This window comes from Triturus cristatus, chromosome 5_1 (genome assembly GCF_964204655.1).
Source record: "Triturus cristatus chromosome 5_1, aTriCri1.1, whole genome shotgun sequence".
Taxonomy (NCBI): Eukaryota; Metazoa; Chordata; class Amphibia; order Caudata; family Salamandridae; genus Triturus; species Triturus cristatus.
The window spans coordinates 289,552,843-289,569,372 of NC_140587.1; the positions used below are offsets into that span (position 1 = coordinate 289,552,843).

Here is a 16,530-nt window from a genome sequence, read left to right on the forward strand (position 1 = left end):
AGTAAACAGCCCCGACATAGACACGGCTTGTTCTGCATCAACAACTCCCACCCCCTGATGCAGCACTCACAACAGAGACTCGGGCACTCCCAGAGGCAGACCCCCACTACAGACCCAACCAAGCATGCTGGGGTCACCTGCAAACTCAGCAGGTAATCTGATGACACTCCCAGCTCAGCCGCAGACACTCCCTACTCTGGTGCATACACCCCAGAATAGCTTTATCTGCATGAACAAAGCCAATCAAAAATCAAAAATTCCAGAAAGATGTGAAAGGAAGGGAAGACAGATGCCTAAAACAGGCCTTTGCATGTGCAGCAGCCAGTAACTGTGGGAGGGGTGTAAGGGAGAAGAGACGGACACTCCCCCTTCACAAACTGAGAGAAACGAAACTTAACCTCACCACTTCCACTCTTGCAGGAACATGGCTACAGCAAACCAGCTCCGGAGCCTGAAGGAGGAGGCCACGTGCTCCATATGTCTCGACTATTTTACAGACCCCGTGTCTGCGGAGTGTGGACACACTTTCTGTCTGTCCTGTATCACTCAGTACTGGGAGAGGCTTCAGACAGACTTCCCCTGTCCTGAGTGCAGGAAAACTTCTCAAAGTAAGGGACTCCGACCGGACAAGAGACTGGCAAACATAGTGGAAATCTCCAAACCGCTTCACGTCCCTTCCCAGGACGTGAACCTATGCAGAAAACACGAAGAAAAACTGAAAGTGTTCTGTGAAGATGACCAAGCGCCCATCTGTGTGGTCTGCAGCGTGTCACGTGATCACCAGGCTCACACGATGCTCCCCATTCGAGAAGCTGCCCAGGAGTACAAGGTATGTCTGCTACAGAGCTGGTAAGGAATGCCAGGCTATTCCAATTCGAGACGCTGCCCAAGAGCACAAGTTGCATGAGCTGGAGATATGGTTTAGATAGGGGCGGGCACAGGCTCACACTGTTACCCAATCAATATCCATTCCAGAGGCCGCTGAGACTACAAGGTAAGAGTTAAACCAGTGGCGGCTGGTGGATTTTAAATACTGTGGCGGGAACGGGAAGTGTAGACTCGTTGAAAATGTGTGGGCGCTGCTGCGAGCTAGCGAAATTCAAAGAGAGATGTGCGGGGATATTCCTATATGTCTTTTTCTTCCGCGTAGAACATTTTGAAACAAAACAGATTAAAATTATGGATTTTACTGCACACTGCCAGTCACGGAGAACTTTGCATTTCATAGTAACGCGTAGAGCGGTAGCACAGCGTGCCTTTATTTTACCTAGACATAACTGCACACAAATACAAGTATGCACGGCCCTAAGAGCATTTAAGATCACAGGATGTTTGAGCCTGAGATTCACAGGATGTTTGAGCCCCCGCCAAACTGGAACGCCACCCCAACCATCTCTCTCTCTCTCTCTCTCTCTCTCCCCCCCTCTCTCTCTCTCTCCCTCCCTCTCCTTACTTTGTGTTCCCATTGCCTCTCACCCCTCTCCCACCATTTATCATTTGTTTTGCCCTTTATCATCACTCTATTCTCTCTTCAGCCCTTCCATCCATGGTCTGCACCAGGCCCGGCTCCAGGAATTTTTATTTGGGTGGGCCAAGGGTGCATTTGGGTGGGCCACTGTAGGCTCGATTTGTCGCATATATGTCTGGGCAGGCCTGCTTCAGGGCCCTTCTTTATCTCTTCTTAGTCCTACAAGGCCCTGTGAAACGCACTCTTTTCATAGTCTCTTTCTCAATGTTATCACTCTCAAAAAGTGTTTTTTCCATGTAATGTCCCTTTGATGGGGAGAGGAGGTTTCTGAGGTGGGAGTATCAGGCAAGTGACACTTCTCGGGCTCCCTCTGTGCGAGCCTTCAGGGAGAATCCCTCTTCATTACTACCTCCGCCTGACCCTAGACCCTGCAACGCACTACCTTACAGGTTTGATTATCCACTACTCCTCTCCAGTGCACCTTATCTCACAGCTGACCTTGGGCCCCAGCCCCATATCAGGCACCATCGGGCTCCACTTTCATTTTTCCCGTAAAAACATTAGTAAAATCACCTTCAAACTTAAAACTTTGTTCTGTACTGCTTTACTAAATGCTCTAACTTATTTTTTGGTGCCCTTAATATATTGCCTTTTATTTCCAACGCCCACATGTATATTTCTCCTGCTGAGGTCACTGTGTAAGTGTCATTACTGCTGCTGAGTTGTGGTTTCTATTTTCAATAAAAATTGTTTTAAAAAAAAACTTAAAACATTGAATATAGCAGTACATATAATTAGCACGCACTTTAAAGTATGTTCCACAGTAGCCCTTATGGCCCGACTGCTAATTAAATAAACAAAAACAGAAAGGCCATGACAAGGCCGGCTTCAGCGCTGATGCGAAAGTCTTTTTTGGCGCCACACTAATAACCTTTACTACCACCTTCCACCAGTGCCCCTCATCCCTCCATCGCCCCCCCTATTGACCTCCTCCTCGGATTCCCTCACTGCCACACACAAGTGCCCCTCAACTATCCATAGCCCCTCCCCCTCATGACCTCCTCCTCGGATTCCCGCACTGCCACCCTCCACCAGTGCCCCTCATCTCTCTGTAGCCCCTCGCCCTCATGACCTCCTCCTCAGACTCCCTCACTACCACCCTCCACCAGTGCCCCTCATCTCTCCCTAGCTCCCCCTCCACCCCATGACCTCTTCCTCGGATTCCCTCATTGTCACCCTCCAATAGTGCCCCTCATCGCTCCATAGCCCCTCCCACTACCTCCTCCTCGGATTCCCTCACAGCCACCCTCCAACAGTGCCCCTCATCTTTACGTAGCCCCTTTCTCATATGCATTTCATTTGTTGTATAGCACTACTCATATCAGTGTAGTGTGTGTGAGTACTTTACACCACGCACACATTATACAGAGACAATGAGTCATACAAGTATGTAAATCAGTCTACAGGGAATGTCACATTAGCCAATGAGGATTACAAGGTGTATGAATCACATGTCATCCATACTGGTGGGCAGTATATTTTAAAAGGGTTTGGTCTGGGGAAACACAACCTTAGGATTTAAAGAGTATTCCATGGGGGTCAGCTTTACTGATAAAAATATATATCTGCCGAAACATACTCATTTTAGCAGCATTAGAATAATGAAAGACTGGGGAAGTTCTAACTATATCACAAAACAAAAAAAACGAAGTTCTAACTATACTATTCATGTATGTATGGAGCTCTTTGATGACAGTTCATTGGTCACTGTCCTATGTTAGGATTGTAACTTCTGAACTGCACGTAGCACAAGGATCTCTGTGACAAAGGCAGTAACCCACTGAGCTTCCACATAAAACACAGTTCATCTGCATTTAAAAACCACTAACAGACAAATGATTGCTCTCCAGCAGGATCATTAATCACCAGCGTTATTGGGTCATTTTCTATTGTTTTATTGTTGTCCTGCATCAGCCATGATAATGATGAAACTGTTTAAATGTGTCCTGCTGGGCCTGTGCAGATTTAAAAAAGAAAAACAACTAGTAACACATTCTCTTACCTACTCCATTAGTCAAACATTGTGTCACAGCCTGATGTGATAAGCCGCTGCAGGGGTCAGGAAAGGTGAATCAAAATAAACAAACTTCTTTTCTCCTGCGCTGCATAGAAAAATAAATATCCACGCAGCAGGACAGTCGGTAAAGGTTACTGGTGCCAAAGAAAGGAGTTGTCCCGTTCGCCATGCCCCTGGTGGAGATGAAGGGGTGAAAAAATACACCAAGCCTCGTTAACATGTAAATGGTCTTCTAAAGATCTGTGAAGTACTCGGGTGCGGCTGCGATGAGCTCGAAAACTGTCTGTCTCTGTGTGTGTGCTCGGGAGCTGTCTCGGCCCGGGCTGACACACACAACGTGTGCTCTGCGCGCCTGCCTTCAAGCTCTCACTGCGAGGGCCAACTTGCCAAGGCTCCTGTTTGGGTGGGCCAGGCTCATGTTTGGGTGGGCCTGGCCTACCCGGCCCACCCGCTAGAACCGAGCCTGGTCTGCACTCTCTCCCGTCTAACGCAGCTCTTTACTTGCTATACAGTATCAGCTCTCTCTACCTTACCTCTACTCTTCTCAATTTCCTCTCTCTCCTTTCTCACCTGTTTTGTTTCTGTTCTCTCCATTCCTGCTTTCGTACCTCTATTACCACATCTATCTCTCCCTCTCTCCTTCACACCTGGTGCCCTTCTCTCCCCTGCTTTATATGTGTGGCTCTCCTCTCTCTCTGCTTTCCTGCTCGAATTTATGTTGCTAACTTTCCCCTCACCTCTTTCACTTCTGGACCTTCTTGCTAAGTTTCTTTTCTATTGTTGGCATTCCCTTCATGTATTTTCCCTCCAGGCCTGCTTTCTTTCGTGTCTCACCTTGACCGCTGCGTTCTCTCTCTCTCTCGCTCTCTCTCGCTCTCTCTCCCCCCCCCCCCCCGCTCCCCAGGCCTCCACACCTCACCTGTTCAATAGACTAACACTCGGATGGCTTGAATACATTTAAGACAAGCATTTGCAATGCAATAGGCCTAGCACTTGCAAGAGTTTAAGCTATTAGCATTGGAAATGTGAGCCGTATTGCATTGCAAATGCTTGTTTGCAAATGAACCGATTCGCAGAGTTGGCCCATTAGGGACCGCTCAAAAGCATTTTGGCATGCATGAAACAAAAAACAAATATCGATTCAGTACCTGGACGTGGTATCCCTTTCAAATATCGCATCAAAATGGTATGTGTTTGCAACCAAGTTCCGTAACATGGAACCCACTCACAAATGGGAAGGGACCCCTTTCCCTTTGCAAATGTGTAAACAGAAAAAGGTTGTTTAAAATGAAGCAGTGGACCACTACGCCTTCTTAAACAAACAAAAACAATAAAGGAACTAGTCTTAATAAACGCAGTCCCATTTCATTTAAGGGAAGTGGGGTGCTTTAAAAAAATAGATTGCTTAATTAAAAAGCAATCACAGACATGGTGTCTCTCCATTCCTGCTTTCGTACCTCTATTACCACATCTATCTCTCCCTCTCTCCTTCACACCTGGTGCCCTTCTCTCCCCTGCTTTATATGTGTGGCTCTCCTCTCTCTCTGCTTTCCTGCTCGAATTTATGTTGCTAACTTTCCCCTCACCTCTTTCACTTCTGGACCTTCTTGCTAAGTTTCTTTTCTATTGTTGGCATTCCCTTCATGTATTTTCCCTCCAGGCCTGCTTTCTTTCGTGTCTCACCTTGACCGCTGCGTTCTCTCTCTCTCTCGCTCTCTCTCGCTCTCTCTCCCCCCCCCCCCCGCTCCCCAGGCCTCCACACCTCACCTGTTCAATAGACTAACACTCGGATGGCTTGAATACATTTAAGACAAGCATTTGCAATGCAATAGGCCTAGCACTTGCAAGAGTTTAAGCTATTAGCATTGGAAATGTGAGCCGTATTGCATTGCAAATGCTTGTTTGCAAATGAACCGATTCGCAGAGTTGGCCCATTAGGGACCGCTCAAAAGCATTTTGGCATGCATGAAACAAAAAACAAATATCGATTCAGTACCTGGACGTGGTATCCCTTTCAAATATCGCATCAAAATGGTATGTGTTTGCAACCAAGTTCCGTAACATGGAACCCACTCACAAATGGGAAGGGACCCCTTTCCCTTTGCAAATGTGTAAACAGAAAAAGGTTGTTTAAAATGAAGCAGTGGACCACTACGCCTTCTTAAACAAACAAAAACAATAAAGGAACTAGTCTTAATAAACGCAGTCCCATTTCATTTAAGGGAAGTGGGGTGCTTTAAAAAAATAGATTGCTTAATTAAAAAGCAATCACAGACATGGTGTCTGCTGGCCACTATTCCTGTGATGGCATCGACTCCTATTGGTTCACAAATTGTGACCTACCTCATAATGTTCATGAGGTAGGTTAATTTGCAATACTCTAGGAATGGCTCATTTAAAATTAAACCTTACATACATTAGGAATTGTAATTCCCGAATTGTGATTCTGTAAAACTGGGAATTTGGAAATCCTAATTACTAATCTTGATACCTATGGCCCTTGGCAACTTTGCTGAAAAATACTAAACATAGCAACACAAAAACTACCCCCTTGACAACATTCAGCTCGCGCATAAAAAACCCAGTCCTATAGCCAGTCCTCACCCATTGCCATTGCTAACAGTCTGCTAAACTGACCGATGCATTACCACCTTTCCTCTCTTTCTCAACATTACAGATTCATTTCTTCAGCCCAAGCCGTGTACAGGCAAAATACAGCCACGCAGGGGCATACATCATAACATGTGTATTTGTAAAGCGCATGTTCACCCAAGACGTGGACTGCAGCCAAACACATCCTCTAGCATACACAGGGCCTGGCCTTTGGCCATGCAGTGTACAAGCCAAGTACAAGAACATCAGCTCCACCTTCATCCTGGTTGCGTTGGGTTTGGCCGTCAGCCCTGCGCTTTCAGTGGTACAAACAAAGATACAAGACAGGTAGAGCAAGGCCTCTATATTTGATGATGTCACATGTTATCCTAGATGTCCATGATAAGGGCACTTTCTATGTCTTATGGGAAGTCATATGTGAGGTTATGACCAGTGCTCTTGATATGATATGTGATTTATCATAACTCATACGGAGTGACTTGGGCGTGTATGGTAGCATAGCTGGCTATAACAACAGACTGTCACTTTGTTTTTTTGTGTTTTATTGTAATGATAATATCCCCACAACAACTGTTTGATAGTGAACTTTGTGTACTGTGTGTTGATGAACTTGGTCTAAAGTTTGCAGTCCATACAGGGCATGAACTCTGCCATATCCTGGGTCTCTGAGTACAGGGCCTTTGGCCAGACTTGTTCCTCACTACCCAATAATGTAGAATTCACAAGGCAAGGCCTGCAGCCTTGCCTATGGGGACTGGGCACAGCTCATTGCATGTACCCATGCCTTGTGTCTAATATCTATGCTCTCAGGAACTAGCATCTGGCCTGCAGGCATGCTAGCTATGCACATGCTGTATACCAGGCTTGGCCTCTGGCCATGCCCTCTTCTCAGTACCTAGTCTCAGAGTAACATTACATGTTTTTATAAAGCGCATGTTCCCCCTAAATGTTATCTTGCCGCTGAACAACAGATGTTTATTGTCATCCCAACGGAATGGTAATCATGTTATCGACCTCAGAAGGATGAAAGGCTGAATGGACCAACTGGGATTCCAACCTGTGACTCTGTGGTCAAACACAGGCCCCTACAGTGGACGCATTAGTCCACTAAGCGACCAGACCCGGCTTACCAGCATTACATCGCCAGTTGCATACTCTAGTGGAATTAGACACAAGGCATTTCCTTTGTTCAAGCCCTGAGTCTACCAACCATGTAAACAAAACTCCCCATTTGATTGAAAATTGGAAAGAATTTCTCTGTAACCCTCATTATAACCCCTTCTGCCACCTTTAACAAACCTGTAATAAAACGTCCAAGATCGCACTTTAGCTGGAGAGTCTTTTTTCATAGCTGCCACGTTTTCAGATTGCTATGTATAACATTTCTATCATTTTATCTCTTTGCCTTGTTGTATATGACACCACTATTTTCCATTAGGCTGACAGCGAGACCCTGGTCACCGGCACACTCTTCCCCCGCAAATCCGCGCCATCGTCACTGCCTTTGAGCCCCTGCCTCCTCCCTCGTGGGGTTCGAGGCTGCTGCTGCTTGGTTCCTGCCCGCGAACGTGATTGTGCCTCTGTGCCACTGGTAATTCTGCTCCTGCTGTAATTTCACTTGTTTATTTGTTTTGCTGCTCCATTTTTAGGTCTCGCCTGAGCCAGCGCTTTAGCGCTGCTCTCGCGAGAGCTTTTGTAAAAGGGGGATTTGGAAGTGCAAACCAGTGCTTTCAGGCCGCCAACTTCAGTGCATGTGCGCCGGGCGCGCGCACCATTTGGCAGCCTGCGTGATCATTTCGCGGCCGCTTTGATGTTCTCAGTGAGCTGCACGGCCACTGAGAACATCAAAGCGGCCGCGAAAGTGCACACCATTTGCCACCCCCTCCCTTATCCCACTTCCTGCTTGTTCCCTCTAGTGCTCAGCCCTTCCTACCTTCTGCAATCCACCCTGCCTCGCGTGTTTGCACCTCTCCCCTCCCCGCACACACACTTTCCTCTTTTCTCTCTTACCTTTCGGTCTTTCCTTCTCCTTTCACTCGGACGTTCCAATTTCTCCACAGCCTGCCTTTCCTTTCACTCTCTTATGTCTACTCCTTTTTTCCCTCTAATTTTCTTGTTTATCTCTCTCCCCAGCTTCCTCTTCTATCTTTTCTCTCCTAATTTTTGCCATTTTCAGGGACCCCTTCCCTCCTTCTTTTCCCTCAAGTCAAGAGTGTCACTTTTTTCTCTTTTCCATTCTCCCCCTCGTCTTTCCCTCTCGTTCTACCTGCTTGCCTATCACCGGAGCCGTTCCATTATATCTCCCTCCCTCTTCACATGTCCCTCATCTTTCTTCCTCCTTCCCTCCCCATCACTCCACTCTCTCTTCCCCTTTCTTCCTGAGATTGCGCCTTCCTCACTTTCGAGTTTACACCACCATTCCACCTTCCGCCCTCTCACCCCTCCCCCCCCCCCCCCCCCCCTTGCTGGCCTCTGATTAAATCGGGATTTGCCAAAACATGCAAGGCAGGGACACTGCCTTGTAAAAAATGTAAGCAGCATTTGTCTTTCCCTTTGTTCTGCGTGAGAGACTCCGGCGGAATGTTAACCATCCGAGGTGGGGCCTGGGTACAGCCCACCCCCCGCCCGCACGACTTTTCAGCTTAAAAGACTGTACTGGGTTATTAGTAATTAGTAAAATTACATTCTACTCACGCTAGGCGTACCAAATGAAAAGAAGTAAAATAGACAGCAATTAGTGCCTGGATGTCTTTTCAGAGGGGGTGCAGCGCTGGCAACCCCACGCCTCTCTGTAGGAGCGCACTTCAGTATGTGTGATGGAGTCTGAAACGTGAGCGTGTGTAATGCAAAGTAAGCTAATTGCCCTTGTGGGTGGGTTTCATGTCTTCTTAACTAGCATGTGTATAATAGCCCGCACCTGCCGCTAGCTTTACATAATACCATTGAAACTGTTCTGATGGGTTACAGCTGGTTCTCTATGAGTGGTTGTACTATGCCTTATGTGGGGCAGAGTTTGAGCCCAGTGCAGTGCTTAAGTTGTAAAAAAATAAAATAAAATAAAAAAGTAGAGAGGCCCTATATTTTTTAGGGGCGGTCTTGCTTTACTGGCTTTTCTGACCTGAGCACTAGCCCTGGGGTTTACATAGCACATATAGTTTATCTTTTTCAATTCATTGAGCACTGCACAGAGCAACATGATATGCAACCAGCATGTGAACATAGAGACATGAAGATCTGTTTACATTAAGAAGTCGAGACAGAAAATGAGGTTAAATAACAAATAATTCTGTCTGGTGTTATGTTTCTTTTTGCAGTTTATGTAGCATGAGCTTGGCCCAAGGGCTTCAGAGCGCTTTACATGAGCACCTTCCATGTGTATTTTTAGCCATCTCCGATATAGTTATACAGATCTAGATTACAAGATTGTACAGACAATGATTGCAGAACATCTTCAAGTTTCTATAGGGGTCGAAGTCGCAGCTGTTCGGCTTTAGACCCAAGCGCAGGACTGAGCTAGAAGTGTCTGACATTAGTGGTGCACGCTGTGGATCTCTGCTAGACTCAATTGAACACCTCCTCACTAACCACAGCCGTTATGTTAAACAAGCATTGGCCTCGCATTTACGCGAGTTTGAGCTATTGACATTGCAAATGACAATGCCTTTTATTTTTGTTTTTTGAACATAAATAAAAGGCATTGTCATTTACAATGCCAATAGCTTAAACTCGTGTAAATGCGAGACCTATTGCATTGCAAATGCTTGTTTACTGCTGCTGCTTTTCTCTTTCCTGCCCCCCTCCACCTTGGGTGTACCCCGGGTTCCTCCTTGTGCCCTCGCTTGTCTCCCTCGCCCACCGCAGCTGCCCCTGCAGCCCCTCCCCCCTGCTCATGCTCATTCCTGCCTCCAAGCTTCGTCCCTCCCCTATTTAATGACGGCCGCTGCGGGGGAGCGCGAGTGAGTCTGCTGACCCTGGTCACCGGCACACTCTTCCCCCTGCAGCCCCACACCATCGTCACTGGTTTTGAGCCCCTGCCTCCTCCCTCGTGGGGTTTGAGGCTGCTGCTGCTTGGCTCCTGCCCGCAAACGTGACTGTGCCTCTGTGCCACTGGTAAATCTGCTTCCGCTGTAATTTCACTTGTTTATTTGTTTTGTTGCTCTCTTTTTTTACTGCTGCTGCTTTTCTCTTTCCTGCCCCCCTCCACCTTGGGTGTAAACCAGGTTCCTCCTTGTGCCCTCGGTTGTCTCCCTCGCCCGCTGCTGCCCCTGCAGCCCCTCCCCCCTGCTCACGCTCGTTCCAGCCTCCCAGCTTCGGCCCTCCCCTATTTAATGGCGGCCGCGCGAAGCGGGCGCACCGCTGGCGCACCTAAGGCAAGCCCATCTGCCACCGACCGCGGCCAGCGCCAGGAACTCTGGATCTCCAGGACCCCGCCAATATGACACCGCCGCCCTCCGTGCACTCAACCTCGGAAGACTCACAGACTGCCAAGGATCCGCACCAACCACCACCCATGGACAGTTCTCCTGCAGACACTGCCGAAGATCCTTCACCATCGACAACGCCCCCTCGAACGCCGAAGACCCCCTGATGCACGCATCACCAAAGCCCTGACATGCATCCTCCTCAACATACGCTCCCTACACAGACACGCCGTAGAGATCTGGGACCTGATCGAGACACCCTCTTGCCCGACGTAGCCTTCTTCACGGAAACTCGGACCAACGCCGCCTCCAGCCACGACATCGCCATCGCCATCCCCGACGGCTGCAAGATCCAGAGAAAGGACCGCCCCCACCGCCCTGGAGGAGGACTCGCCATTTCACACAAGACCTCCCTTCGACTCTCCACCTCCAGCACAAGCGACCCCCCACTCCCAACACAGAACACCTCCACTTCCAGATCCAGACCAGGCCCAGGACCACGCTACACGGCACCCTCGCCTACAGGGGGCCTCGCACTCAGTCTGCATCTACCATCGCCGAGCATGTCGCACCCCACTCCATCGCCTCCATGGACTACATCCTATTTGGGGACCTGAACTTCCACTTCGACAACCGCAGCGACCCCAATTCCACCACCCTCCTCGCCAACCTTGGACTGAAGCAGCTCGTCAACACTCCCACTCTCTGAGTAAAGGAGTCCATCATCCCAATAAACGTTATGGGTGCCACTAGCATTCTCAGCAGCCTCATCAGCAGCTTGCTTTCTGAGGGGTTCAAGAGAGGGGCAGGTTTTCTGCTCCTGGCTCAGGTCAGACCTGGAAGGGCCCCCTGTCCCCAAGAACTCAACCTGGTCAGGTTCCAGCTCCTCTGGGACAGTTCCTTCTTCAGGCTCAAGATCATCTCTCTGAGTCAGGTGGGAAGGCACTGCCTTAACCCTACTGCTCCCCCTCTTGGGAGGCACCTGGTCCATTATTCCAGAATCCAGGGCCTGTCCAGTGTTAGACATTTTGCCCTGTGACCTAGTCACAGTAAAGACATGAGCAGGGATCCCTAACATTTCTGCATGTGTCCTGAACTCCACTTCAGCCCAAGCTGAAGTCTCTAGATCATTGCCAAGCAAGCACTGTACTGGTAGGTCTGCACTTACCACAACCTTCTTAAGGCCAGTTACCCCTCCCCAGGAGAAGTTAGCAACTGCCAGAGAATGGTCTGTTCTGACATTGCTAGCATTGGCCACTTGGTACATTTCACCAAGAGTAATCTGCCCAGGATCCACAAGATCTTTTGTCACCATTGTGACACTTGCTCCTGTGTCCCTGAATGCTAAAGCCTCTATTCCATTTATTAAAGGCTGTTGTCTGTATTTCCCCAGATTACTGGGGCTCACAAAGGGGGACATATCCATGCTCCCATCACAGACTAGAACAGCCTGAGTTGGAACTCTGACTAGGCCTGAGTCCATCTCAGAACCCAGGGTCAACCCTACTACACCCATAGTCTGAACATTACCACCACCAATTGTAGCTGTACTAGGGGGAACAGTTGCCTTAGGGGCAATGGTGGCTGGAGTAGATTCTTTGGACTTGGTGCAATCACTGGTCCAGTGAGTTTTCTGTTTACAAATTTTGCACCATGGTTTCTTTTGGCGTTTCCCTTGTTAGACTGTAAATCCCCACCTGAAGAAGATTTTTGGGGGCCTTGTGAAGACTTCTGGTCTTTACCCTTCTCCCCACCCTTGTCAGAGTTTTTAGGATCTTGCTTCTTGGGTTCACCACCTTGGTTCTGTACCATCTGCCTCACCCTGGTGCTGACCCACTTGTCTGCCTTCTTTCCCAATTATTGGGGAGAGGTCAGATCTGAGTCTACCAGGTACTGGTGCAACAGCTGATTCTGACAATTATTAAGGATCTGCTCCCTCATAATCAAATTGTACAATCCTTGATAGTCATGCACTTTGCTGCCAAGTAACCAACCTTCCACAGCCTTAGTAGCACAAAGTCTACCCAGTCCTGAGTCTGTGCCTTTTGGGTATCCCTGAACTTTAACCTGTATTGCTCAGTGGATAGGCTAAACCCATCAATCAAGGCACTCTTCATACTGTTGTAATCATCTGCCTCCTCCTCTCTTACAGTGAGGAGCTTATCTTTACCTTTGTCTGCAAAGAAGAGCCATAGGATTGCTGCCCATTGCTCCTGGGGGACCCTTTGTACGTTACAGGCCCTTTCCAGTGCAGTTATCCATTTGTGGATGTCCTCCCCACTCTGGTAGGGAGGGACAATCTTATTCAGGTTTCTATGGTCATAAGACCTCTCCCTATCTCTAGGGATGTTGCTGCCACCATGGGACTCTAGTCCCACCTTTTTCTAGCTCTGTAGAGCTCTAGGGCCTCCCTATCTAGGGCTACCTGCTTTCTTCTGATTTCAAGCTGAGCTTCCTCATACTTAAGCAGTCTCTCCCTTCTCTCCTGAGAGGTTTCCATCCTATGAGAGGAGATTGAGGTCCCTACAGATGAGTTAGAATGGTTAGACTCCCTGGAGGAAGATCTTGACCTTCTAGTCTCACCACCAACTCTCCCAGGAGGGACAAAGAGGGGTCCATTTTGGTCCTCTCCATCACTTTCTAGGGGAATTGGATTTTCCAGGTCCAGATCATTGTTATCTGCCTGGCCAGCATCAGAGGTCAGGTCATGGGGAGTTACACCCCTAGGCCGTTCCTCAGGTGCTGTGCCACCCACTCTGCCTAACCCTTCAAATCCTAAAGATCTGCTAAGGTCATCCAGCCTGAGTACCTCTATGAGATGCTGGGTGGTTGGACTTTTGCCTGTCTTCAGTTTCCTAGCTGTACATAATGCTCTCAGTTGAATGGGAGGCTATCATACTGGGAATCTTGAAGCCCATTGGCTTCTGGCAATGACCTACTGGTTCCTGGCCTTGAAGACATTACTAGTGTGGTGTTATGTATTGCACTCCCTACTCTAGTGTGGCCTACTAAACTCTCTTGAGTTGTAGAAAGGGCGTCCTAGCCCTTAACACACAACTCTAAGTTCAGTAGAACTTACTGTATTCTAAAGCTTGTATTATATGTACCTAGGGTACCTTTAGTGGTATTCAGTTAGTCACTCAATTGAGATTATCTGGTAAAACAATAGCAAGCTGGAATCCCACGTGCTGCACACCAATGTGAGAAGTTGGCCTGATATATGCTGTACACTAGTTATAGTGGGCACCCTGTATCAGTCCAAACAACCCCTTATTGGTTATAGTTTAAAGACAACCTTTATTGAAAGCTATCCTAGTGGTAGCTACGGAGAGCAGCCTTCAGGCTAAGTCTTGAAGGAATGTAAAGCAGCTTGTTTTGCCAGTCTATAATCTCTTGAGTTTCTAAATGAAAGATATCCACACCAGGTATATATATATAAAATATATGTATTTATTACTAAACACACCCTCCTAGTCTCTTTATGAGACTAGAGGTCTAAACACTTAAGTTACACTTCAATAATCACAGTAAAATAGCAAAAATACACATCAGTCCCAAGGGGCGAGCCAAACCGTAAACTAAAATAGTGGTATAAGAACCACAACTTAACTAGACATAAGGCCTAGAGCCTGTAGAATCGCTTGGACCCCAAGGAACCACCCAAGGTAGTGACACAGGGGACCCACGGGGGCCGTGTGCAGTGTGTGAACATAGCCGCAAGCTCCCGTTAGCTACTATGGGGAAATTTGTGGTTAGATTTTTAAAGATTAGGGACACTTAGAAATGAGTTCGGACCAAACCCTTTTGGACTTAGGAAGTTTTAGGGGTAGCACCCACGGGAGCACCGGAGTACTCGTGTTACCTCACCCAGGGAAGCCGGGTGCATAGGTGTCTTTTGGTGTCGGGTCGCGTCATCGATTTCAAAGGGAGCTGGCGAAGAAGTGCTGCTGCCGTGAAAATGCGAAGTGTCCGAAGAGATCCAAGCCTGGATCGAAGATGAGAAGAACCTGAAAGCAGAGGGGACAGAGTCTTGGTCACTAGCCAGTGACAATGAAGGCGATGGACAGAGATGCCCACCGATGTCGGATGATTTCAGGTGAAAGAGGTGAAGCTTGACTCTTCAGCCACGGGGACCAGGAGGCGTCGAGGATGACCAGGAGTTGGATTCGAGCTGTCCCATGAAGGATGTCGAGTGCTGCAGCATCGGTGCCCGGACTGGACACAACAAGCCTTGGCAACAGCAACCCACGCAGAAACGAGAAAGATGCTTCGGTGCAGACCAGCAAGGTCTGTGGGACTCACCACTTGGTAGGGAGTCGGGGCACGTCTGGAGCAACCAAGGAAGCCCAAGGAAATTCAAAGTTACCCCCTCAGGGACCCACCAGTCAACGGACCAGGGATCGCGAAGGGACCTCGAGATGAAACACAAAATGGCAGTCCACGGTTCACTCGGAATGACCAGGCCGACAATCTTCAGTGGATTCAGTGCTTGAGGTGGGGGCTACAAGTCAGCCCAAGCACGACTTCAAGAGACGTCGAGAAGTCAATGCACTTGCAGAAATGCATGGTGGCCAGGAGTTCCGTTTCCACGCTACTCACGAGGGCTGCGGTCTCAGCTTTGCTGGGGACTCGGGTCGGCCTCTGAGATGTCTGGAAATCCTCTTCCTGGGCTGCAAATACTTCGGAGTCCGGCGGGAGCTTCGGAAATGCAGACCGGCAAATTGCTTTGTTGATGACTGCCAAGCAGGGGAGTCACTCCTTGACCCCAAGGGAGATTTCTTCAGTTCTCTGGTCTTTAGCAGAGCATTGAAGGTCCAGGATTTGGCTTCAGAGTTTCGTCCAGGGTAATCTAAAGTCCTGGTTACAGAGGTTCCTTACTTATACCTAAGGAAGGGGTTGGACTAGTTCTGGGGACCCACCTATGGGAGGGTTTGGAAAGAGGGGTGGCTACACCCATTTCCTTTGTCCAGTTTTGTGCCAGAGCAGGGGCTGGAAGCCCCTGAACCGATCTGAGCTGGACTATGCACAGGGACACCAAATGTGCCGCCAGTGCACGACTTCAAAGCACTCAGAGAGTGCCCCCACCCAGCCCCAATACACATAGTCCTGTCTGGGAGGTGGTTACATGACACCTATTGTCCAGGCCTCCCCTGCCGGAGTTTCGGTCAGCAGTAGGAGGCCAGGCTTGTGTCTGTGGCTGCAGCATCCATTTTGTGATGCCAGAGCTCTATTAAGGTTCTACGGGGTATACCAGTGCTGCCATGTCTCTCCCTCTAGAAGGGTGGAATCATACTCCCACACCAGTGGTGTGGGGGTATGATTCCAAGGTGTTTGACATCAAACACGACATGTTTCCGTGCAGCCAGTCCAATGTTAGCATTTACCGTTTGGTTACAATGCGCTTAAGAGTACATGGTCAGGCTGCACTACTGACAACCCCGGAAAAGAGATTCCGAAGGCTGCAGAGGGGCTCAGCTCATGCCTGGGCACCCCTTACATATATCCAAGCACCCTGCCTTCAGGATTGATAAGGCCTGCCAAAGGGGTGACTGATATGTTTTTATGTGCAGTATATGGTGAGATATAGTGAACCTATATCTCAGTAAGGGGTGCATGCACCACCTTACCCGGGCTGCAGTAGCAGACCTGTGGTGTCATTTTGGCTGGCTTTCCAGGGGTGGCATAATACATGCTTCAGCCCCTGGTAGGCCTCTGGGATACCTATGCCCTGGGTAAATAGTATACCATATACTAGGGACTTATAAGGGCACTCCAGATCCAATCTGAACTGTACCTAAAGTACATGGAATCAATTTAGAGAGGAAGCAGCTAGACTGGGGCCCTGAATAACTGGGTCCCAGCCAGACTAAAGTCGTAAAACAGTGAAACACCAGCAAAAAGTGGGGGTAAGCATGTGAAGCAGAACCTACTCTCCTACAATCCTCTCCCGT

The 16,530-nt window shown here is 48.5% G+C and overlaps 1 protein-coding gene across 1 annotated transcript in view; it reads left to right on the forward strand.

Annotated features, from left to right (window-relative positions):
- Positions 1-411: 411 nt before the first annotated feature.
- Positions 412-16,530, forward strand: part of LOC146830794 (E3 ubiquitin-protein ligase TRIM39-like) — a 152,189-nt gene continuing 136,070 nt past the window's right edge. The window contains exon 1 of the mRNA XM_085603788.1: positions 412-829. Coding sequence (XP_085459914.1) covers positions 425-829 — 405 coding nt within the window. The 5' untranslated portion in view covers positions 412-424. The remainder of the gene's footprint in view (positions 830-16,530) is intronic.